This window comes from Ursus arctos, unplaced genomic scaffold (genome assembly GCF_023065955.2).
Source record: "Ursus arctos isolate Adak ecotype North America unplaced genomic scaffold, UrsArc2.0 scaffold_14, whole genome shotgun sequence".
In the NCBI taxonomy this organism is placed as follows: Eukaryota; Metazoa; Chordata; class Mammalia; order Carnivora; family Ursidae; genus Ursus; species Ursus arctos.
The window spans coordinates 30949103-30974869 of NW_026622808.1; the positions used below are offsets into that span (position 1 = coordinate 30949103).

General features: G+C 38.0%; 1 protein-coding gene across 5 annotated transcripts in view; it reads right to left on the reverse strand.

The window, feature by feature from the left end:
* The window catches only part of SETD2 (SET domain containing 2, histone lysine methyltransferase), a 121854-nt gene that overhangs the window by 89997 nt on the left and 6090 nt on the right, over nucleotides 1-25767 (reverse strand). For 4 of the 5 annotated variants that reach the window (XR_008959084.1, XM_057311689.1, XM_057311690.1 and 1 more), the window contains exon 2: nucleotides 1779-1817. Coding sequence is in view for 4 of the 5 variants with exons in the window: in XM_057311689.1 (XP_057167672.1) it covers nucleotides 1779-1817 (39 nt within the window). In the remaining variant the exon portion in view is untranslated. The remainder of the gene's footprint in view (nucleotides 1-1778; nucleotides 1818-25767) is intronic. The other variant, XM_026500698.4, reaches the window with a different exon arrangement.

Genomic DNA, 25767 nt, shown 5'->3' on the forward strand with positions numbered 1-25767 from the left:
CCCACCCCCAGTTTCAACAATTACCCATATTTTTCTATTCTTGTCTGTTAAACAAAGAATTTATCCATTTTTATAATTTTTTTCAAGGCAGAATTTTTAATAAGAATTAAAAAAAAAATCCTATGTACTTCAAGATACAACACAAAAAGACAAATACAGAGCAATAGCTAACAACTCAATGAGGAGAACAGTTTGTTCCTGGGTTCTATCTGAGAAGAAAAGAAGTCATTATAACCAGTGGTCTCCTGGCATCACATAGAATCACTTAGATGCTTAGTAAAATATGGTTCGGTGACAAAACTCCAAGGAACAGCAATTCACTAGATCTAAGGTAAGGCAAGAAAGTATGTTCTGTTTGGTTCTGTTTTTGGGAAATAAGCATGTGAGGCAATTCCAATGGACTTTCCAGATGTGAAAACCACTGGTATAGAGCAGTTTCCCATCTTATTTTATAGATAAGGTAAGCAAACGAGGACCAGACTTTTCTGCCTTCCTGTAAATTACTCCACCCTAGCACACTACCACTGTCTCTGCCTGGGCCCCACATACTCAGGCCATGCTAATTTATCGTCCAATCCTACTGTATGAGTATGAACTACAAAGTTTACATCTAAGAAGATTTCTCCCTCCATTATTTGCCAAACCACCAAAGGCAATAGAGGGCTTTAGAAGTTAAAGGTATAACCTAGGTGGTAGAGAGAACATCAGAAAAATTACAGCAACACACTCAAGCCTAAATTAAAGATGGTACACTGGCCATCCGCAACATTTTTCTAATTGATGTTCTTTAATCAATTCTGGCTGTTTAAGAGAACAGTTTTCCCTTTCAATATGGTAAAATCTGAAATCAGTTTTCCATTATACAGTAACAATTCAAGTGGGAAAGTAAATGTTTTCTCACGCATTATCATAGAGCAGTGGTCTTTAAATACTTTAAAGAAGCAGAATCCACTTGTCAAATGAAATCTTACATGGTAGCTCAAAACATAAAAACAGGTAAAATGCTGTCTCCAGAGCTGCCAGTTTCCTCTACCTTGCCTAAAGCTTTTGAAGCTCCAAAGTGTAAAAAACATTTTCTCAAGATATAAAACGTTCCGGGGCGCCTGGGTGGCACAGCGGTTAAGCGTCTGCCTTCGGCTCAGGGCGTGATCCCAGCGTTCTGGGATCGAGCCCCACATCAGGCTCTTCTGCTATGAGCCTGCTTCTTCCTCTCCCACTCCTCCTGCTTGTGTTCCCTCTCTCGCTGGCTGTCTCTATCTCTGTCAAATAAATAAATAAAATCTTTAAAAAAAAAAAAAGATATAAAACGTTCCTCACTGGAATGAGTTACCATAGATCTAAAAATACAGCAAAAACTATTACTTCATTTCACATTCAAAATGATAGTTAGGGGTGCTGGCTGGCACAGTCGGTGGAGTGTGCACTCTTGGTCTCAGGGCTGTTGAATTTGAGCCCATGTTGGGTTTAGAGATTACTTAAAAAATAAAAGCTATTAAAAAAAAAGACACCTAAATTTTGAGTTATTGTGGGGGTTTTTTGTTTTTTATTTGAGAGAGAGACAGAATGCACACATGAAAGCAGGGAGTGGGAGAGAGAATCTTAAGCAGGGTCTATGCCCAGCTTGGAGCCCGACGCGGGGCTCAACCTCACAACCCTGAGATCATGACCCGAGCCAAAATCAAGAGTCAGATATTTAACCAACTAAGCCACCCCGGCGCCCCATCAATTTTGAGTTTTTAATCCAATAATTACTAAATAACTCGTTAAATTATACTTACCTCATTTTCTTCTTCTCTATTGCCATCCAGCCAAGAAAGCATGCAAAAGAATAAACAGAAATCATAAATACTTAAAACCGGTTGAAATCAAAGTTGTTTTTTATTAAAACCTAGGATACCTACAACCTATTCGATCTGGTATTCAATTATGGGCTGTCCATTACTTCAAAGTTTCAATTACATTAGTATAGCAAATATTTATTGACTATAGCACCATGTACCGTGAAATAAAAGGTGAATAAAGCAGAGTCCCTACCCTTAAGAAGCTTACAGTGTCCTGTTAATACAAAATGTAATTTTGTTACAAAAGTTAATTCCAACATAATAAAATACATACAAGGATAGAAATATACACAGTGTAACAGCAAAGAGGGAGATAACTCAGTTTAATAACCCATTTTGGTAGAAAAATAGGAAAGCAAAGAATCCTTCCTAAAAGAAGAGTAGTTTCTGAAGAATATACCTGTAGGAAGATCCTAGGCAGAGGGAGATTCTCCACAAAGGCACAGAGATTAAAACATAGAACATGTGCAAGAAAACTCTGAACAGTTCAACATTACCTGAGTATAAAGTATAAGGCAGAAAGAAGTCAATAATTAGGTGAAGTACGGGGCAGTAGCCAGGTCCAAAGGCCAGTTACTCATGAGGAGAAATATATTTTATCTTACGGATTAGGTGTTCTCAATCCTTCATGGTATCCATTAACAGTCCTTTCGCTGATTACAAGGTATACACTCTGTTCCATGTCACAGCATGTGGCTCTCTCAGCGCAAAGTTATGTCCTAACAAAGCTAACCACGCTGTGTCCTGAGACTAAGGACTCAAAAGCCAGAAAGTCTGGTGTACACCGGTGCACCAAGGCATACTGGGGAAAGGGAAGCTACAAAAGGGCTTTAGGTTATGACAGCCAAATTAGCATTTTAAGCAGACCACTCTATAGGCTATATGGCAAGACTGGAATACAATAATGTTTTAAATTCCCCTTAAAAGAAATGTACAAAAACCGTGTCTCCAAATGTAGGCCTGACTCCATCATAATTCAGTCTATTCACCAATGCCTATGTAGCCATACAAAAACCAAGTAACAAAGGGAAAAAAGTTGGCAACATATGGAGGAGATGTGACTCAGGGTCAAGGTTAAACACTTTGTTATACTCCAAAACCACTAAAAACTTCGCAGATGCAATCTTAGAACTGTATTTCATTAATTCTGTGATGTGTATTTTCCCCACATACAACACCTCTACAACACACCATCAATAACATCATAGTTTGGCAGCATTTTTTCCTTTCTTGGTGGTTCATAAGATAGTTGTGTCTTACAACCTATGACATACTAGATTTGATTTCAATTAGTACCACGTGGAATTTTTTCAAGAACATAAAAGGAACCTGGACACACCCAAGCATTTGGAATGTCATTCATATTTGTACTCTCCTTTCCAGGGTACATTTAAAGAACGTTCATGCTTGTCTGCATGGTATCCATCTATATCCACACAGAAGTGCTGGAAATACTGAGGTGACCAGAACTCTTTCCTAAGCCTGAGCAGTTCTACTTTGGACAAGCAAATAAACAGGATAATCCTGACAAACTATAATCAAAGTCATCACATGGTCAAAAAGCTGATGAAATATTATAAATGTGGTATTCAGGGGTGGGGAAGAAATAATGGTCCATTTCAGAAATCAGAGAACTGCTTGACAGAGATGGCAAGACATTTCCCAGAACGTGATAATAAAATGTTTATAATAGGAAGAATATAGGCATGTACAGAAAACATGAGGGACAATATAAAATGTTCTCATTGTAAAGGCATGTCATATTGATAGAGAAAGATCAAATTACAAACAAGCAGAAGGAAAAGTCCACAATCCAACATCCAGAGACAACTGCTATTAACACCTTGGTGTAAAGAGTCTTCCAGTGCTGCTTCTGTGTACATGGTGGTGGTGGGGAGGAGAGGGATAAACACAGATCTTCCTTTTTAAGTATAGCAATCACACCATACAAGCCATTCTGTATCTTGCTTCCTTCCCTCATCGTAAATAGAGCAGGTGGCAAACAAGGTGTTTAGATCACAGAAAAAATATGGAATCACTACAACAGATCGAAGGGAATGATCTTGAAAGAAGGGGATACAGATGAGTGAAGACATAGTTAAATTTTAAAACAAGGCAAGCATGTCCTTTTGGCTTCTATTTCTCTCTCACATCCTCATTTGAACATTGAGAGAAGGAACAGGGCAAAATACTTAAACAAAATTCAAGTTTTAGGAACAGAAATGGAAGCGGGTTATAATCCTCAATGATGCTGCCCAAAGTTGGACATTACTAATTTATAATACAGCTTGTCAGCACACTTAGTCTACTTTTGCTGGCAGCATTAAACTATCTAGAAGCAACTAAAGGAAACAACTGGTGAGTTACTCCACCAAGTTGGGTGGGACAAGAGGGGTAGAAGGCAAGGAGATGAGAACTAAAGGTATTCCCCAGAATATGTAAATGACTGACCTAGTAATCCAGAGATAACAAAGAGAGTGAAATCTGAAAGAAGGTGATAAACTGAAAGAAGGGTAGAGGCAAGATACTACTAGCTTCGAAGAGTAAATCTGCTGAAAACCAGAAAGAGAGGCAGAAGGGTAAGGTGAAAGAATTGGAAATTATGGTCAGAGCACCAGAGTTGGGGTACATTTCCAGGAAATGACAACACCCAGCTGTGGCCATGGAAGCAGACTGCCACTGCAATAAGAGGACAAGACTTTTTTGAAGAAACAAAATTGTGAGGCCACAATTAACAGCAAGAATCAGCCACAAATGTTTTTTAATAAAAGAATACTTTGTTTTGGTAAATAATGTAAAATAATGTTGAAGGAAGGTTGATGGAACAAGGATATGGAAGCCAGAGCTAGGAGTACAGAGTCCCCAGCATCTCTGCCATGAAAAATAATGAGGCATGCAAAAACAGCCATTTAATTCTCTAGCATAAGATCGTGCTAGAATGGCCTTATTTCTTTTGAAAAGCTAATCCAGAAGAAAAAACAGGAAGACTGAAGCCAGTTGTCTGTCAAAAACGTATAGTATAAATATCTGCAGCTTGCTGAAGAACTATATTTAAAGAATGTTGATTAATCCACGTCAGCATGGTGACAAATCTCCACTAGGTCACAGGGCACACGTGGAAAATGACTTAACTAAGAGATATAGTCATAGCAAGTTCAAAGAACCAATGAATGACATGACTATTAAAATCAACCAACTAACTACCCAATCTCTCTGGTTAGGACACAAAAACTAAAGTTTCCAAAGGGAAACCTGGTATAAGAGATTTGGCCATATCAAGAATATTCACAAATATAAATAGTTGGATAGTAAGGGAATCTAGTCTAGATACCATGTCACACAAGAAATGATACAGTTAAACAGAAGTTTTTTTTTTTTTTTTTTAAGATTTTATCTGTCAGAGAGAGAGAGAGACAGAGTGCACAAGCAGCGGTACTGCAGGCAGAGGGAAAAGCAGGCTCCCCACTGAGCAAGGAGCCCGACTTAGGACTCGATCCCAGGACCCAGGGATCATGACCCGAGCCCAAGGCAGACACTCAACCGACTGAGCCACCCAGGAGTCCCAAACAGAAGTATTTTTATTTACACTGGAAAAAAGATTACTTACAAAACCATAGTGATTTATTTTAAAATACCAGAAAACTTAGAAGATAAAATAGTCTTATTTTGCACAACTCCAGAAGTTTGACCTGTGACCAACAGAAGTACAGAATGATAGATTTTAGCTCATTTTAAGTTTGAACATTTTAAATTCATTTTCTTTATTTGAAAAATACACGCACTCAGGGGGAAAATTTAATATAAAGAGATTTACAACTCAAATTAGACCTCTTTCTCTGGTGGCAACTACTGTTAAGTTCTGTACATCCCTCCAGAAACTGTGTGCATATATGAGCATATGAATCTCTTTTTAGGGAAAAAACACATACACGAAAGGAAACATACCTTTCTATACCTCCATTTAAAGTCTTATATATCATTATCTATCTATCTATCTATCTATACACGGAGCTTCATTTATAGTTCTACCATCATAATAGCTTTTCATATTTATAAAGTCGTTGGTATTTTCTTTTTGCTGGAAAGTGCTTTTCAGGTCCTCTGCCAATCATCTGAGTTGTTGGTCTTTCTTACTGATTTATAAAAGTCAGATGTGAGGCATCTGCAACTGAAATGTGTCACTGTATGGGGCACTGAAGTTTCCTTGTCATCAGAAATGTTTAAGAAGAATCTGGATGAGAACTTACCTCAAATGAGAGAGAATTCCTATCCTAGATGTAAAGCTAAAAGTGAGGTTCTAGAAGGTCTCATTCCAGGCCTTCAGTTCACTGAATCTCCTGAACCACAAATCAGACACAGCATTTATTACTTTAACTTGATTTTAATAAGACTTTAAAGATGAGGTAGGAGAATCTTTATAAAGATTTCTTACTAAAACTCATAGATTCCTCAAATGCTCAAGGTCAGTGTTCCTCACATTTCAGTGATATATGGGCCTTTTTTAAAGAGACAAAAAATTGTCAGATATCGAAGCTAGATCTCAATTTAAGAATACTGACTTAAGAATCTAAAATTAGTATATTAAAATTTATTTTACTTGAAAATTACCACTGAAATATGGTAGTTTTCAAGTGAAATCAATTTTAAAACTTCAAACTGGTCAAAATAATTTTTAAGGTGTGTGGGTTAGAAAGCAGTATTTTATCAATGTTAATTTCTCAAAATTGGTAACTACAGTGATTATATAAGAGAATGCCTTTGTTTTTAGAAAATACACACTGGAGGATACGGGGATAAAAAGGCATCATGACTGTAACTATCAAACATTTCAGAAAAATAAGTAATGTGCGCATGTACGTGTGTGCGTAGAAGTATGACATGTTAAAATGTTCACGTTGGCGTGAAGTAGGTATACAGAAAATCTCTATATTATTTTTGGCCATTCTGTAAGTCTGAAATTATTTCAAAGCTAAAAATTGTTTTTTCAACTTAAGATAATCAAACACGAAAAACTTGTAAATACCCTCACAAAATCTCCACCCCTTACGAATTTGTTAAGAAAAAGGCTACGTGGACTCAGAGATCCTAGAGCCTCAGCTAGAGAGAAACACTACCTCTAAATTTTCCAAATTCATATTCTGGAAGGCAGGGATGAGAATAAGTTACATAAAAACTAGACCCTATACTAGACTGAAATTGTGAACACAGGGTATTGTGAAGAGCTGAAAACTCAAGAGATAAAACAAGGGAACTGTTGATAACAAAAGGAAGCCACCAATGATAACCTGAACAGTATTTCCCAACACTGCTTATTAACATATCCTTGCCCAGAGGTACACTCAAGTAGTAGTCTGACCTGTCTGGAAGAAAGGTAAGTTGCTGTGTGTATCCAGTCCCAAGGAAGGGTCACAGAGAAATACTGGCAGAGAGCCCTTCTCAAGTACTTAAGTGGTTATGTTTATCATTAGGAAAGAAATGGAATTTCGTAGCTTCAGTCACTCTCCTTCTACCCCCCCCCCATGTTTCCATTTTAGGTTTCTACATCTGTGACCTGCTCTTCAACAAGTACAAACGAAAACATCTGTGTGGAAAAAAAGTCAGAATGAATGCACTGAAGTCATGCATGTTTTGACACTTTTAGGCACTTACAGTGTCATACACTTAAAACTTTAAATGCCTCAGATATTCAATGATATGGAAAAGTAGTACATCAGGGAAAAAGTCTACATAAGTAAAACTTTTATTATAAAAGATCAAAACTACCTAGTTCACAGCTTGACCTATGGTCATACACATTTGCAAACTGTATTAATCCTTCTGTAGGCCAAGGTTTTTGTAGGAAATCGATGTCCTCGCTAACTACCATAAGTTAGGTAAGAGACTACATCACAACATGCTTTTCAACAGCACACAACCACACTGATGGATTGCCCAATGACTTATTTTAGAAAGGCAACACTATTAACTACAAATATCAGAACTCATATCAATCACAAGACTATTTGTTCAACAATTACTTAAGGATCTATCCTTCTGAAGGCGGTGTTAGCTCTGTTAGGGCAAGACGTCAAGTTCACAGAATTTCATCCTTTACTTGAAATAATATGGCATAGAAGTATACCAAATAACTATAGTACAAGGTAATAAGTAATAATCACCATAACTGAGAAGGCTAATGAGGGGCTTTTTAATCTTCCTTTTTTAAGTTCAACCTCATCTCACTCTCCTGACTGTCCCTCATGAAAACACACCTTCTTTAGTATTTATTACATTAGGATGGCAATGTAACACAGCAAAGAGATCAAACTTGGATCACTCCTAGGCTGAAACCCTGCCTGTCTCTACCATTTACACACTCTATGACTTGTGCTACTCCATTCCCTTTCTTACTCTACTAGATGCCTGTTTCACACATCTCCCTGCCCCAAATTTCCATCACTACCATCACCCTGACCACTCTCAATTGAAGATCCCATCACTTTACTCAGTGCCCCATCCCTTTGCCTTCCATTTCCTATTTCTTTCCTTTCTCTATCATCAGTGTCTGTTTCTTTTTTTCTTCATTCTCATTAGTGAAACAGCTTTAAAGATACCTTACCTCAGGGCACCTGGGTGGCTCAGTCGTTAAGCGTCTGCCTTCGGCTCAGGTCATGATCCCAGGGTCCTGGGATCCAGCCCCGCATCGGCTTCCTGCTCAGCGGGAAGCCTGCTTCTCCCTCTCCCACTCCCCCTGCTTGTGTTCCCTCTCTTGCTGTCTCTCTGTCAAATAAATAAATAAAATCTTTAAAAAATAATAAAAATAGAAATAAAGATACCTTACCTTAAAAAAAAAAAAAGGCAGGGGCAGAGGCGGGGTTGTCATTAGGGACCAACATCTTAAAAGCCAATGGTCAGTTTCTTTTTGGAGAACACATTTTTCTGTTTTCCTCCTACCCTCACCGGCTATTCCCTCCCTAATCTTATTTGTTGGCTCTTCCTACTCTACCAGACGTCTTCAAGTTGAAGTACCCCAAAACTTGATCCCTCTTTGGCCTTCTTCTCTTCTCCATCTACTCTTTTCCCTCTAACTTCGTCTCATCCAGATTCATGGCTTTTAGTATCATCTATAGACTGGTGACTCCCCCATCTCCAAATCCAACCACTCTGCACTTATTTACCCAAGTGCTCACTGGACATCTCTACTTGAATATCTCATACATTTCTTAAATGTAACATGGTCAAAATGGAGCTAATGGTGATTATTCCATACGTGTACACGCCAATTAAAATGATTATTACATACATAAATTTACATTAACAGCCAGATGACCTTTCAAAAGCATAAATCAAATCATGACACATACGTGCTTACTCTCTTTCTGACCTTACCTCTTTTCACAATCCTCCTCATTCCCTAGGTTCTAGCCACGTAATCCCTCTCTCTGTTACCTCAAACATTCCAAACTAATTTCTGGCCTTTTCACCTGAAGGTGCTTTCTTAGAATACCATTCCCCTAGATCATCAATGGACTGCTCCTTCTCAATAACAGGATGACAGCTCAAATGTTATCTCCAAGATTCCCCCATCACTCTACCGCATTTTATTTCTTATTTTATTCCTAGTATTTATCAATATGGGATTTTTTTCTTTTAAGATTTTATTTATCTGTCAGAGAAGAGAGCACAAGCAGGGGGAGCAGTAGGCAGAGCAGGCAGAGGGAGAAGTAGGCTCCCCGTGGAGCAAGGAGCCTGATGCGGGACTCAATCCCAGAATCCTGGGATCATGAACTGAGTCGAAGGCAGTGCTTAACCGACTGAGCCACCCAAGGGTTCCTCTTTTCTTTTAATGTAGTGCCTGCTTCCTTCCACCAGAAACAAGCTCCTCTGGGGCAGGAGCTTGGTTTATCTTACTGACAGCAGCATTTTATTTATTTATTTATTTATTTATTTATTTATTTATTTATTTAAAATTTTTATTTATTTGAGAGAGAGCGCATCAGAGAGAGAGCATGAGTCGGGGGGGGGGAGGCAGAGGGAGAGGGAGAGGGAGGAACAGACTCCCAGCTGAGCTGGGAGCCCGATGCGGGGCTCCATCGCAGGACCCCGGGGATCATGACCTGAGCCAAAGGCAGACACTTAACTGACTGAGCCCCCCAGGCACCCCGACAGTGGCATTTAAATGCCAAAAACCCTACTCAGAACATAGGAAGTACTCAGTAAATATCTGACAGCATCATTCCCACTTTTCTATCTAGCTAAGCTTGCTTTACACTAATCCCCAGAAGGAATTTTAATGGTTAAGATGGTCTCCTCCAAATTCGAACATAGATCAATCTCGACTTCAAGTAATTTTTCATACTGCTCTTTCACTCTACCATCCTTTTCCCTCTCTCCCAGCCTCCATACACATATATCACTCACCGCAAACCCATCTTAATCCCCTCAGCCACTTTGGTCTCACTTTCATTTACTTTGCAATTACCTGGTATGTACTCAGTACTGAACTGCCTCTTGCTATCCCTTTCCTTACCACTCCAGACACTACTACTAAACTCAACCCCTACACCATGTACTTTGCAGAGCGACAATCACATACAACCGTGACTTCTATTTACTGTTTCTGCCTTCCCAACTAAGGTTTAAATTACAAAGACACAAAGGCAACATCTTGCCCTTATTGTGTAATCTCCCTGGGTTGACCATTCCCATTCCTGGCATAAATTCTCATTACTTTTTGAATCAAAAATATTCCTTAACAATAGTACCATGTTTTAACTTTCTCATTTCAAGCAATTCTCAAAGGAAAAGAAGGAAACACCTAAAAAGTGACCTGTAGGAAAAAACAAGCCATACAGGCCATAAATAAACTTATAACATCTGCCATACTCTCTCATCCAAAACATAGGACCCAAGAGGACAAGTGAATTAAAACATCCACGAGAAATATATGTGATTTATGTAGACAGTAAAGCCATGAATACCACCCTGCTTTTTATGAAAGACCTGGAAACTTTAGGCAAAGCACTTTGGGATGAATACGCTAACCTGAACCAGTGCCAATGGACCTGATAAACAGAAGCACTATTTCTCACTTGCTTTAAGTCCACATCTTCAACTAGCATAGTACCTCAAACATTCAGAGAGCTCCTGACAGAGGCTCATATATACAGATTAAATCTAGAAAAAAAATTAATGAAATGTTATTAAAATTACCGGCAAGAATATTTTCAGAGGAAATAATCTGATCAAACACTATCTCTGATATGTATAGATCAAAATAACTGCTCTCTCCCCCAGTGTCATACCCATCAACCATTCTCATACCCAAGTTGAAACTTTAATATAGTGTCTACATATGATAGTTAGTAAAGCTATTAACTTATTTTCTTTAAACAAGCAATCACTTTGTAAACAAACACAGATGATCTCAAATGTATCCTTGTAGAGTTCCACAGTCAGTGAGGAAAGGTAAGAATATCATCCAAATGTTAAAAGAATTACATATTTACCTGAAATGTTTCTAAATTTGTCTTCCAAACTGGTCTGCAGAACACCTGCATAATGTGAATTATGTTCTCCCCTTCAAGCAATCTGCTTTTTCCAAAACCCATAAATTAGGATGTGTGGTGATCTAATTTGAACATTTTAGGGCCTATTATATACAAATGAGTTTCACTATTTTTAAAATCTCTTAAATTACTTGTTTTATTCTCCTCATTGGGTAGATGTGGGAGGGGGATACCCATTACCAAATAATCTTCAAAAGACAGAAATGTGTAAATGCTGAAATTCAATTTTAGTACCAGCCAATGAATCACAACAGAAAGAGCTGAGGATAAGTTCTTAGTGAGCTGGTCACATTGTACTACTTACTGTCTTATAGCTCCCATTACTAGGCCACCATCACCACTATCAGCAGCTAACAGAATATTTTGGGGATACTAGGTTAAATGCTTTACATACATCTAGTTCATCTGCAACCCTTAAACCTATGAAGGGTATACTATTTGTATTCCCATTTTGCAAATGAAGAAACTTAACATCATAGCTAGCAAAGTGACAAAGCCAAGTATCCAGGCTTTTTGATTGCAGAGCCCTTGCTCTTTAAATCAAATATTTATTAGCTATTACACAGAACTGGGAGCAAAGGGCAAAAAGTTTCAGAGAAACATATTTTGATCCAGTGTACTAGTAAATTATCTGCCTAGCAACAGAAGGGGCTGTATCATGAAATAAAAAGTAACGGTCCTGATGATCGTGTGTCTAAAGAAACTCCCAAACTGAATGCAAGAAATCACTAGGTTTTGGGGGTTTCCCCCCAACTTCAGACTAGATTCTTCTATGAAGAAATACTCTACTGGAAGCAGTGTGGAATACCAAGAGTCTGAGGGAGATGGCTTACTATAAACAGACTATAGGATATAAAGTAGTGAATGTTTAAAAAGCTGTACCTATCCTGTATTTTACCAGACTGAATACTTAATGCCAGCCTTCTAGTCCTACTTTTGCTTAACCACATTAAACAGAAATGTGAAAACAGATGGTGGTCAGTTCCACAGATGGTGGTCAGTTCCTTCATGTGGTTACGGACTCTGATGCAAATTAGCTCTTTAAAACCCACCTTCAGGGGCGCCTGGGTGGCACAGCGGTTAAGCGCCTGCCTTCGGCTCAGGGCGTGATCCCAGCGTTCTGGGATCGAGCCCCACATCAGGCTCCTCCGCTATGAGCCTGCTTCTTCCTCTCCCACTCCCCCTGCTTGTGTTCCCTCTCTCGCTGGCTGTCTCTATCTCTGTTAAATAAATAAATAAAATCTTTGAAAAAAATAAAAATAAAAATAAAAAATAAAACCCACCTTCAAAATTAAAACAATGAAAGTAAAACATATGATGTGATTAAACCTACACACATGAGACAGAAGACGTTTCTCTTTTTATACACAAAGATAATAATTCAGGATCTTTCTCTTCCATAAATACCTGCTTTCTTTGGTGTTAATATTAAAAATGCTTCTGAAAATAATTTCATTCTTTCATGTTTCACAAGCAAGTTTTTTTCTTGTTAATACTATTAAAAAAATCTACATGGGCTGGATTTTATTTTGATAACACAATGAATACAGCAACTCAGAAAGATCTTAGAATTACCTCCAGACCAAAATCAAAACACACAAAAGGAATGAAACTCTGTTTAAAAAAAAGTTAGAGAGAAACTCAGTTTTCTTCAGGAACAACAGCTTAAACACAATAAAACAGCCATCATTTATTTTCTGATTGTTATGAAATTTAAGCATTTTCCCAAAAATAGCAAATTAATGTTCGAGGTGTGAAAGAGAAAGGTGTCAAGTCAACTAATACAAACACAAGTATGACAAAGATACCCATGTCTCAAAACAAATCCCAAAACACTTATTCTTACAAGGCAAAGCCAATGCTAATGTAAGATCATTGTCAATTACAAAGCACTGAATACACCACCCCTCACCATTTCATGCATGGAAAATGAAGATTAAAATAAAATGCAAAGGTTATCCATGCGATAGCAAAAGACTGGAACTGGCCTAAATGTTCATCAAAAGAGTGGCTGAATAACTCTCGTACACCTATTCAATGAAGCAGTATATAGCAGGACAAAGCAATGATGAAGAGCTCTGTATACTGCTCTGGTATGATATTCAGAATATATTGTTAAATGAAACAGCAAGACACAAACAGTATGTTTTATATGCTTCTATTTTCAAAATGGAAAATCAAAGACTCAACAAAATTAAACATAATGATTACGTATTAAAGGAAATGGTGAAAGGAGAACAGGGATGAAAGTTATTCCTCTTTGAACATTATTCTTTTATTGTAGTAACTTTGGAAATATATAAAACCTTGCATTTTTTAAAAACGAGAAAATTAAAAAAAAAAAATTTCTAGGGGCGCCTGGGTGGCACAGCGGTTAAGCGTCTGCCTTCGGCTCAGGGCGTGATCCTGGCGTTATGGGATCAAGCCCCACATCAGGCTCCTCCGCTATGAGCCTGCTTCTTCCTCTCCCACTCCCCCTGCATGTGTTCCCTCTCTCGCTGCTGTCTCTATCTCTGTCGAATAAATAATAAATTTAAAAAAATCTTAAAAAAATTTTTCTAGAAACTCAAATTATAAAAAACTATACCAAACTGGTGATTGTCATAAACACAAAGAAAAGCTAAACTAAACTATTTTGACTACAAACACCTTACTGAAATATATCCTGAGGGTAAAAAAACAAATCTTAAACTGTTAGTAGTCCTTTTTTTTTTTTTAAGATTTTATTTATTTGACAGAGAGAGACAGCGAGAGACAGTGAGAGAGTGAGAGAGAGAGAGAGAAAAAAAAACACACAGCAGGGGAAGCGGAAGAGGGAGAAGAAGGCTCCCTGCCGAGCAGGGAGCCCAACGTGGGGCTCGATCCCAGGACCCTGGGATCATGACCTGGGTCAAAGGCAGACGCTTAATGACTGAACCACCCAGGCGCCCCTAAACTGTTAGTAGTCTCACTGTTATAATAATACTGCTAATACTACCAAAACTATCATATATAAATAGATACAGCAAATAAGTTATTCCATTAATGTCATTAGAAACTAAGATTTCCAACATAAAAATGATAGAAGTTTTAAAATAAAAACTCTTAAATATGACTTGGAAAAATCCATACGGACTTAAGTTTTTTTTTCTTCTAAAAAATACATGTATCTTAACTGTCCAATGAAAAGACCTAAGCACTGACAGCCCAGTAGCCAAAAGTAACATGACTAGTATCTAGACTATGGTCTCTAAATACCATTTTCACTAAAAGGAACCAAGGCTCACAAAAGATATGGTTGACTCTGGGACTGAGATAAAAAGTATATAAATGAGCTAAGGCCAAGGAAGTTATCAAAGATTACCAGGATCATGCAAAAGGTCAGAGAAGCCAATCTGAAAAGACTTCCACTGGACAAAAATGAGGCAATCTGAGCAACACTAAGAACAAAAAATGAGCGCAATGTATTGAAGTACAACAAATATATAAACTCATAAAAAAAAAGTAAGTCCCCACTGATCAACTTTGGAGGTTAGACTGCCAACAGGACACACACTAGTTATCTGAAAATTAACAAAGGAAAAGAACTCAGTATTTTTCCTATCTTTCTCATAGAACTGTATTTCAGCACAATCATTAGCATTCTATCTAATAAATTCAACAATCATCAATGGCAGCTAAAACAAGTAGGTGAAAGGTTGATGGAGAACTTTGTAACAGATGGATCAGGATGACTATACCATAATCCACTGGCTAATTTTGCTATCACCAAAATAAGACTACCTGATACGTACCCCCTGACACAATGCAACAGGTAATCAATAAAAAGCTGGAGCGGGAATCTGATATAACCGTATGATGAAAAAGATGTAGGAATGCCTGGGCGGCTCAGTCCATTGAGCATCCGACTCTTGGTTTTGGCTCAGGTCATGATCTCAGGGTACTGTGATGGAAACCCACATGGGCTCTATGGTCAGCGCAGAGTCTGCTTGTCCCTCTCCCTCCCCCTCTGCTACTCTCCCCGCTTGCTTGCTCACTCTCTTTCAAATAAATAAATAAAACCTAAAAAAAAAAAATCAGAGGGGTGGGGGATTGGGACAGGCCAGTGATGGGTATTAAGGAGGGCACATATTGCATGGTGTACTGGGTGTTATACGCAAATAATGAATCATGGAACATTGCATCAAAAACTGGGGATGTACTGTATGGTGACTAATATAACAAAATAAAAATTATAAAAAAAAAAAAAGAAGAAGAAAAGAAAAGAAAAAGACCTATATAGTTCAGCATCAGTTTTCCACTCTAGGGCCTTTCTAGTGCCTTCCTACCAGAAGGTATGTCCCAATTCTTTTTCTCCTCCATTATGTGTTTTCAAAATACCAGACGGGGAGGCATTAACAGTCTAAGAGGTTAAAGCAAAACTCTGAAAGTCAGTCAACCTGGATTTGAATACCAACTCCAGTACTTTTTAACACTTACTAAGAGAAAAGGTGGCCAAAGAGTTTATCTATAAAACTGAAATAGTAGTACTATATTTACTTAAAAGAGAGGCTCAAAGGAGAACATCTATTTAAAATTCTCCATATAGTACCTGGCACATGGTTAGTACTCAATAAATGGAAACTGTTAGCAATTTGAATTACATATTTGTAAGATTCTTTCATTAGCAACGGTCTTTACTCATAATGTATAAAAATATGAATCACTATGAAATACACCTGAAACCAATAAGATATTGCATATCAATTATACCTCAATTTTAAAAAGTCTCCGCTTTTAGAAAATAAGCATAAATAGTAAGGACCTTGCTCATTTTCATATCCCTGGGTCTTAGCACTAAAAAGGTGCACAGTAAATAATTTTGAACAAATGAGTAGAGAAGTAGAGGTAGAAGATGAAAGATAAAGATTGAAGAGCATGGTAAAAATACAGAGTAGCTGCAGAAGGAAAAGGGAGTTAACACTTAACTGTAGTCTTTTGGCCAGTGCCAACTGGCTAAGTTTGTTACCAAGTACAGAAATTGAGACTAGAGTTTGCAAACTTTTACAGCAATCTGACCTTGACCAGTGATCAGTAGGCTTATACTTTTTTAAGCTTTTTATTTTGAAATAATTACAAATTGACAGGAAGTTGCAAAAATAGTACAAAGAGTCTCTGTACACTTCACCCGGCCCCCCTCCCCCTGTGACATCTTAGGTAGCTGGAGTCCAATATCAAAACCAGGAAATTCACATTGATACATTACTGTTAACCAGACTAGACCTAATTCACTTTTCACCATTCTTCTCAAACTGCATACATATTCATTTGTGTGTGCATGTAGTTCTATGCAAAATTATTCCATACATAGATTCACGTAACCACCACCACAATGAAGATACGTAACTGTTCAACCAGTGGTGCTGGATTCTGAATGTCTTAATTTTTCACTTCAGGGGTGCCTGGGTGGCTCAGTCAGTTAAGTGTCTGCCTTCAGCTCAGGTCATGACCCCAGAGTCCTGGGACTGAGCCCCACATTGGGCTCCTGGCTCGGTGGGAAACCTGCTTCTCCCTCTGCCTGCTGCTCCCCTGCTTGTATTCTCTCTCTCTTTCAAATAAGCAAATAAATAAAATCTTTAAAAATATGTTTTTTCACTTCATTTTTCTAGGACTTCATTTTTAGTGTATGGTTTTGGGTTTTTTTTTTTTTTTAAGATTTTATTTATTTGAGAGAGAGAGAGCACACAAGCAGTGGGAGCAGCAGGCAGAGGGAGAGGCAGAAGCAATCTCCCTACGGAGCAAGACCTGGGGCTCAATCCCAGACCTGAGCCGAAGGCAGATGCTTAACTGATTGAGCTACCCAGGCGCCCTTTAATATATATTTAAAATATACCAATCCATGACACACTAACAGTTAGTTTGAGAAACACTAACAAGAAGATGTACAAATTGGTTTTATACTATTTTGGAACCCCGTATTTCCTAAATAATTGATAACTAGATTTATTTTTCTCCAGTTAGATAGCAGACAATCCAAAATTGAAACATACACAGAAAGTCCCCACTTTTTATATTTTGGGGTTTTACTGCTATCTAACAAAGTTCAGATATTCTTCATTTCTCAGTCTTTTACTCCTATCCTACCCAACAGATCAAGGTAAACAAAAAGCCAGGATTTCACCTTAAAACAATTCCTCCAAAAGAATGAAATGTTTCGGGCGCCTGGGTGGCTCAGTCTGTTAAGCATCTGCCTTCGGCTCAGCTCATGATCCCAGAGTTCCAGGATCAAGTCCCTCGTCAGGCTCCCTGTTCAGCAAGGAATCTGCTTCTCCCTGTCCCTCGGCTCCTACCCCCACTCATGCTCTCTCTCTCCCGCTCACTTCTTTCTCTCAAATTAAAAAAAAAAATACAAAAAAAACCCTGTTTTAAAAAAAGAATGCAACGTGTGGGGAATAAATAGACATCATGACCTAAAAAGAAAAAAAAAAAAAAAAGCTCCAGATAACAGCACAATGCTCATCCAAAATTCTTCCCTTTGGATTTCTTTTATACCTTCCCAGATTCCTGAAAATACACTAGAATCATATCTTACCTGGAGCCTGGAGAAATGTTTCTTCCTTTTTTTTTTTTTTAAAGATTTTATTTATTCATTTGAGACAGAGAGATACAGAGAGAGAGAGGAGGAGCAGTGGGGAGAGGCAGAGGGAGAGGGAGAAGCAGACTCCCTGCAGAGCAGGGAGCCTAATGTGGGGCTCGATCCCAGGACCTGGAGATCATGACCTGAATCAAAGGCAGACGCTTAACCATCTGAGCCACCTAGGCGCCCCTTGCAGAAATGTTTTGATATGTTTAGATCACCTGTCCTTTATTAAGATATCTTCTTTGAGCTCCTAGCACACACTTGGTACACACTTGTTTGTGACAGTATGATTAGGACCCTGTAAACTACATTTTTCCTCTGGCACAAATAGCATGTGCTAGAGGAAGACTGCAAGGCTGGAAGAGTAAGAGGGGAGTATGCTCCTTCCTGTTGGTCACAGTTCCTACACGTACTGACCCACCAATACATTTCACCCTGGCGTTGATTCCAGTTTCTACCTTTCTCCCCACAGTCCCAGACCAGCCTGACTGCAACCCCTCCGATGCCAGCACCAGTTGTCAGGTACCCCTTCCTCAGAGGTCTCAGCTCCTGGTGCCCTACCTACTCCAAGCTTCTGAGAACCACACCTTCTTCCCTTTTCCCTCCAGCCTTAGGATAGGCAGCTACTTCCTGCCTTTCTGTTGTTGTTACCTTCAGCATTCCCTTTTCATTTTCTCAGTTCTCCAGCAGCCCTTTCAACCAATTCCTTACATTAAATTCTATCTTCTGACTGACAAACAGCCTGAAAGCGTAAGCTCCTTTCTTAAAAGTTTATAATAAAATAGAAGTAATTAATCTAACATAACTGTGAGATTCATCACTAATGCTACATTGGGGTACAGTGAGCTTCTTACCAAGCCACTCTAAAAGGCACGAAACGCGGATGGGCCATGCCTTCCTGAAAATTTAACATATTTTAAAACTGTACATAAGCAATCTTGCAAATTAGACACTCAATATATTTTTCATCAGTGTTCTAGAGCAAGCATAGGCAAATTTTCTATAAAGATCAAGAAAGTAAATATTTCAGGCTTCGCAGGCATGTAGTCTCTGTCAGAACTACTCAACTCCGACATTTTTGTGGGAAAGCAGCCATATACAATAAATGAATGAGCATGGCTGTGCTCCAATAGCTATTTACTGACACAAAACCTTCAGTGTCATATCATTTTCACATGTCACAAAATACTGTTCTTTCAATTTTTTTTTAACCATTTAAAAGATATAAAATCATTCTTAATTCATAGGCTATACTAAAACATCCAGGCAGGCTGGATCTGGCCCACTCAACAGTCTGCCAACCCCTGTTCTAGACTGAACCTCTTATAAAAATCAAAGTATGATATTCATTGATGGGCTCAAAAAAAATTTAGTTTAAACCTATGCTTAGGGGCGCCTGGATGGCTCAGTCGTTAAGCGTCTGCCTTCAGCTCAGGGGAGCCTGCTTCTTCCTCTCCCACTCCCCCTGATTGTGTTCCCTCTCTCACTGGCTGTCTTTCTCTCTGTAAGGTAAATCTTAAAAAAAATAATTATAAAAACAAACAAAAACCTATGCTTAAGCTGTAACTAACCTGAAACTTCACTGAGACAAAACAATGTATAAGTAACATTCCAACTTTCTTTCTTTTTAAAAAATATTTATTTGAAGGAGAGAGAGAGAGAAAGCATGAGCAGGGGGAGGGGCGGAGAGAGAAGCAGACTCCCCACTGAGCAGGGAGCCTGATGCGAGACTTGATCCCAGGAACCCAGGATCATGACCTGAGCCTAAGGGAGATGCTTAACTAACTGAGCCAATCAGGTGCCCCAAACTTTCTTTTGATGAAGACAAAAGATTAGAAACTTTACTAACCAGGAAATTTCAAAGTATGACCTAGGCTCAATTTAAGCATTCACCAATCTTTTATATCTTCTTTCTCCCTCTATAATACCATAAAAATAAGCACTGGTTTTTATTTTGATTTTTTGGTTTGTGTGTGTGTGGCTGTGTTCCAATAAAACTTCGCTTATGAGTAGTGAAATTTGAACTTCATATAATTTTCATACATCATGAAGTATTCTTCTTCTTTTAATTTTATCCCCACCATTAAAAAATGTAAAAACCATTCTTAGCTCATAGGTACAGAACAGGTGGTCAACCAGATTTGGCCTGTGGGCCATGGTTTACCAAACCCTGTTTTAGTTTTATTTTATTTTATTTATTTCTATTCAGCTCCATGATGTAAGCATTGTTTTTTGTTGTGGTGGTTGTTGTTTTGTGAGGGGAGGGGGCAGAGATAGAAGGAGAGGGAAAATCTTTTTTTTTTTTTTTTCTTTTCACATTCTTTTTTTTTTTTTTAATAATGATTTTTTATTATATTATGTTAGTCACCATACAGTACATCCCCGGTTTTCGATGTAAGGCTCGATGATTCATTAGTTGTGTATAACACCCAATGCACCATGCAATATGTGCCCTCCTTACTACCCATCACCGGTCTATCCCATTCCCCCACCCCCCTCCCCTCTGTAACCCTCAAGTTTGTTAGGAGAGGGAAAATCTTAAGCAGGCTCCATGCTCAGTGTGAGCCCCCAACACAGGGCTCGATATCATGACACTGAGATCATGACCTGCGCTGAATTCAAGAGTCAGACCCTCAAGCAACTGAGCCACCCAGGCACCCCCAAGCATTGGTTTTTAAATTAACCTTGAATAATGCAAATTTCTGAATCAGAGAATCATTAAATTAGGGTCTTGATGTTCAACTTAGAACAAGTTAAGTTAAAGCAATATGGTCTCATTTCCCAAACAATTCAAATAGAAAAAAATATCTACAGACATCCAAGCAAGTTAGGTACAAGTTTATTTCAAAGTAACCATGATTACACAGCCTCTCCTACTAGTCTACAACTACTCTGATCAGCTTCGAGGAATGATGTCTCTGACATCTTATGCTCTCACAAATATGTTCATCATTGCTACTTGTGAGCTCTGTCCATTTGTCCAAAAACCGTGAGTTAAAGTTCTAAGAGAACGCTTGAACTAGAACTACCTCATCATGTGGACAGAGCATGAACTGGTAAGATAAAAAGAGCACAAGCAAAGGTGCAGTTTTATGCAGGACATGAAGAAAGGCAAAAATAAACATTAGCCCTCTTAACAAAAGGCAAGTTATCTACCTATCTACTTCTCCTGGTTCTCCTTAATATATGGAATGACAACAAACCAAGGCTGGAGTTTCACTTTAGTACAAGTTCCTAGAAGCTCATTTCCAATGAAGATTTCAGACTATTTAAGGCCCTTGGCCAAAGGAGCAGATCTGGATGGTCCACATACCCAGGGTAGCTTTAGCGCAATGATGTTCAGCCATCTAATCCTCTAGCATATACATAAGCAAAGTCAAAGAAAAGAAATAACTCAAGGAGGGAATCCCCTGCACCCTCCAAACTGAACTGCTATAAGCACCTCAAGACTAACCCAGAAACAAGTTAACTCGGAATACAGGAATCCAGCTGATTATAAATGGCAGCTATTATATTATTCCTTAGTATCATTAAAAAGCTAGTCTTGGGGCAGCCGGGTGGCTCAGTTGGTTAAGTAACTGACTATTGATTTCGGCTCAGGTCACAATCTCAGGGTCATGGGATCGAGCCCCTTCTAGGGCTCCAAGCTGGGCATGGAGCCTGCTTGAGATTTTCTCTCTCCCTCTGCCTCCTCACCCCATCTTTAAAAAAAAAAAAAAAAATGCAGTTTTAGACAAATTGGTAAATGAAAAGACCCTTGCTCAAGTTGTGGTACTGTCACTAGCTAGCGAACATAGCTTGAACTTCTTTGGGCCTGCTTTTCCTACCTTATTCATAAAAATCAGAGTCACATCTTCCATGCCCTTTAAAATCACAGCCATGGTAAACCATGGTAATAAGTTAAAGGGAAAAGTGGGAAGCCACAGTAATGACAAGTCATTAGGTAAGGTAATAAAGCCTCCCTCCACGAGATACCACTTACGCTGCTCAGCAATTTAAAATGGGGCAAATGCAGAGGAGTCTAACTGGAAATGGACATAGGGACAATTTTCCCTATGTACCCTAGCCTTCAGCATGGTCCTTGAGCATCCTCCATCCACCCTTTTGCCTAACTCCCATTCTTTCAGGCTAAGTATACATCCTCTGGGCAGCCCTCCCTGACTACCCACCCCTCTACTCCACCAGCCTGGGTTAGGCGTCCCTGCTATAGCTTACTATACTTACTTCTGTATCCTTATCACGAGGTAGGAATTCAACAAATGTTTGCCGAATAGTCAAGAGTTCAATTCAGCTAGTTTTTCTTTACATCAATCAGGTTTAAAAGGTTCGATTATAAGAAAAAAAACTTTGAATATAACTTTATAATTGCTTCATAGAGTTTAAGGCTTAGCCTATAAATTTTTTCAGTTTTCTAGATATAAAAAGCACCAGCTAGCCTAGAGAACAAAAGCCTCAATTTCAGAGTATCAAGTTTTCTAACATTTTTCAGTGTCACAGCCTTATGGTATACCCGCAAACACCCCTTGATTTATCACTGCAACCGTAGTTGCCTCACTTCCTTTTGGCCCCTAATATTCATAAAGAGATAAATGAGACTATTAATCGAAGGATTTGAACAGAAAGACAACTAAGCAAGTGTAAAGAGGTATAGTTTAAATAGATTATCCATCCTGGAAAAAACACAAACACAAAACAACAACTAAAAAGGCTGGGGGGAAAAAAACTAGTCTAGCACAAAACACAACAGACTATCCTACCTTAGGAAGCACTCATGTTCTTTCTCAGACCACCATCATGAGAGCTCCAATTTTCATCAGTTTGTCTCCACAAGGACCAACAGAAGCAGCATAAAAACTTCTCTCAGCACCAATCACACTCATTAGCCCAACTCATACCACTCAATTCCCTTTCCCTGTCCTAATGCAATAGTTATTAAGGATGTCTTATGACAGATGCCAGTAATTATTAATGCTGCTATTCACTCTATCAGAAAATTAGAATGACAGTTATGAAGAATAAGGTCAACTCAAACATTTATTAAGCACATACTACTATGTACCCAAATACTAGTTACTGGAATTCCTCCATATAAAAAGAGTAAGTCTCTATAACATATTTGTCATGTTCCTTGGATTTGCTAGTACATGGGACAAAATCCCTTAGGTCCTAGCAATAGATAGAACCAAACAAGTCTGTATGATGCAGGAGAACGGATGAATGCTTATATAGGCAGGCTCCAATGAAGGTTAGCCTTTCTTGATGCTTCATATTAGTAACCACCTAAAGGATCTTTAAAGTTGGAGAATTATAAAAACACACATGGATGTAAATATATCTTTTAAAATATTAATGTGGAAAACAGTAATGATGTAAATAAAAGTACTGAAGCAACAGGTACATTTCACAAAAAGCACACAGCTAACAAATTTTGCAGCTATCATATGCACAGCTGAAAAAATGCCAGGTTCCAACTCCTGCCCCAATTTTGTATCTTCTAACACTGTCATTATCTTCTCTAATAAGTAAGAAAGGTAGTCAAAAAAGGATAGATGGACATCAAGTATTTCTTGGCAGTGTGTCTCTCTAATGAGCACAAGCAATATTATAACTGGGGAAACACTGTTTTATATTTAACCTACCACTGTTTCAATGTGTTAATATTCAGCTATTAACATTACTTTCTTATACAAACTAATATTAATCTGCCAGAAAGACTACATTGTACTTTTCATGATTGCAGCAATTAGTTTCCTGAATAATTACAATAAACAATTTTCTAATGGACATGCTAAACTTAAGCTAAAGAGCATACCTATTAAGGTTATCTTGGGGGAAACTTCAGTAGTACATTTTCACCTATTTCTAACAAAATGTTTTACTGTACCTCAACAAAATTAATCTCTTTACTACAGATAATTTTCAGCACAGAAGCAGTACCATAAAACATGCAGCTTATGTTTTAGACTTGATATAGATACTCTGGTCTAGAACTGATAAAATAATGGAAGAGGTATATTTTTAACCAAGTAATTTTAGAAAGTCTGTGTGTGATCCAGATTAGAATAAGTGGATTTCCATAGAAAAGGTCCACAGCCATCTCTGTAATTTATGAAAAATAACGGTAGCTCTACTTTACATTCACACAAAATTCATAAAAATTTTAACCCTGGCATCATCTGCCTACTAAAGTAGAGAGTATGTAATTAAAAACTATTCACTAAGAGGCCAAATATCAGACAAAAGACTCAAAGTACAAGTTAGTCCATAGGTCTCCACAACGAGCTAATCATGAAACAAATATTGGTGATTACTATACAACCAACCCTCCCCCAAAGAGAGGATCTAATTGCACATGGCAGGAAGCGGGCAGCAGGAAGAGCTACAGTCAGAAACCACCAATTGCTCCAGGTTCTTGAAGCCCATAAGCAGTGCTCCCAGTAAACAGACCTCCCAGCAGCCTGCCAGCATGATCACACTCCTGTCAACACCCACACCATCCCAAAGATATTTTCACTTGTGAGATGTTAGAATCTGACAGAAAAAGCACTCTAAAATAAAAAGCATCTATAAAAATTTAAACCAACTTTAAACTTCCATCTCAATGACAAACATATTTGCTTAGCTGGAAAAGACACTGAAGTAACCACTAGTTTGATTTAAAAAAAAAAAAAAAGACTATCAAATTAAAATACATTATACTTGAATTCCAAACCTAAGGGACTCAAATACAACATTTCACTAGATATAACCAAAAATCACACAAGGTAAACTGCCTCTTGTTTGAATCCACGAAAGCAGACTTCCAAATATAGATCTATTATGAAAAACAACAAACCTGTTGAATTTTCAGTTGGCGAGCTTGTTGGCCAGCTTCAAACCAACTATTTTCAAAAAACTCTACTTAAACGCCTTGAGTTTTCTTTTGAAATAACCAAGCAACTAATCAAAGTAGGGCAGGAATAAAAACTACTTAATCCTGGTGCCTGGCTGGCTCAGTCGATGGAGCATGTGACTCTTGATCTTTGGGTTATAAATTCAAGCCCCACGTTGGGTGTAGAAATTACTTAAAAATAAAATCTTTAAAAAAACCCAAAAACTACTTAATCCATCAGCACCAGACAGGGCAAACAGAAATATATATACGATATGTTTTTAAAAAGAAAAAAAAGTATAGAAGTCAAAGTCTAAACAAAATCATGAAAACACTATCATAAATTACCAGATATACTCACCCAGTGGGGAAACATATTTGCAAGGAGACACCTTCCACACAGCACAACATGTCCTAAGGTCTTTTTAAACTGCTTAACATGACAACCAGACACCGTAATAAAGCAACTCAATATTGCCTGTTAAAAATGAGTACACCTTATATGTAAATGCAAATATGCAGAGGATACAGTACACAGAAAAAAGACAGAATGATATATGTAGTATGACTCCGCTTATATAAAAACAAAAAACAAAACGAAAAGGTCTGGAAAGGTATACACTAAATTGTTAGTAGTGGTTACCCTCTTGGATATGGGATTTGGAGAGGTGGAGCAATGAAGAGATGTAAAGGGTGGATTTTTACTTTTTCCTCTATTAATATCTGTATTATCTTACCTTACTGCAATAAGCATTTATTATTTTGGTAATTAAAAAAAGGAACCATTTAAAACATACTACCAGACACTGTTATTGTTCTTAAAATATCACAATTATGGTAAATCCAAAGACAACAGTAAAGTACCTCCAAATCTTGAATTTTAAAGCTCTATCTTCTGAGATTAAAGAG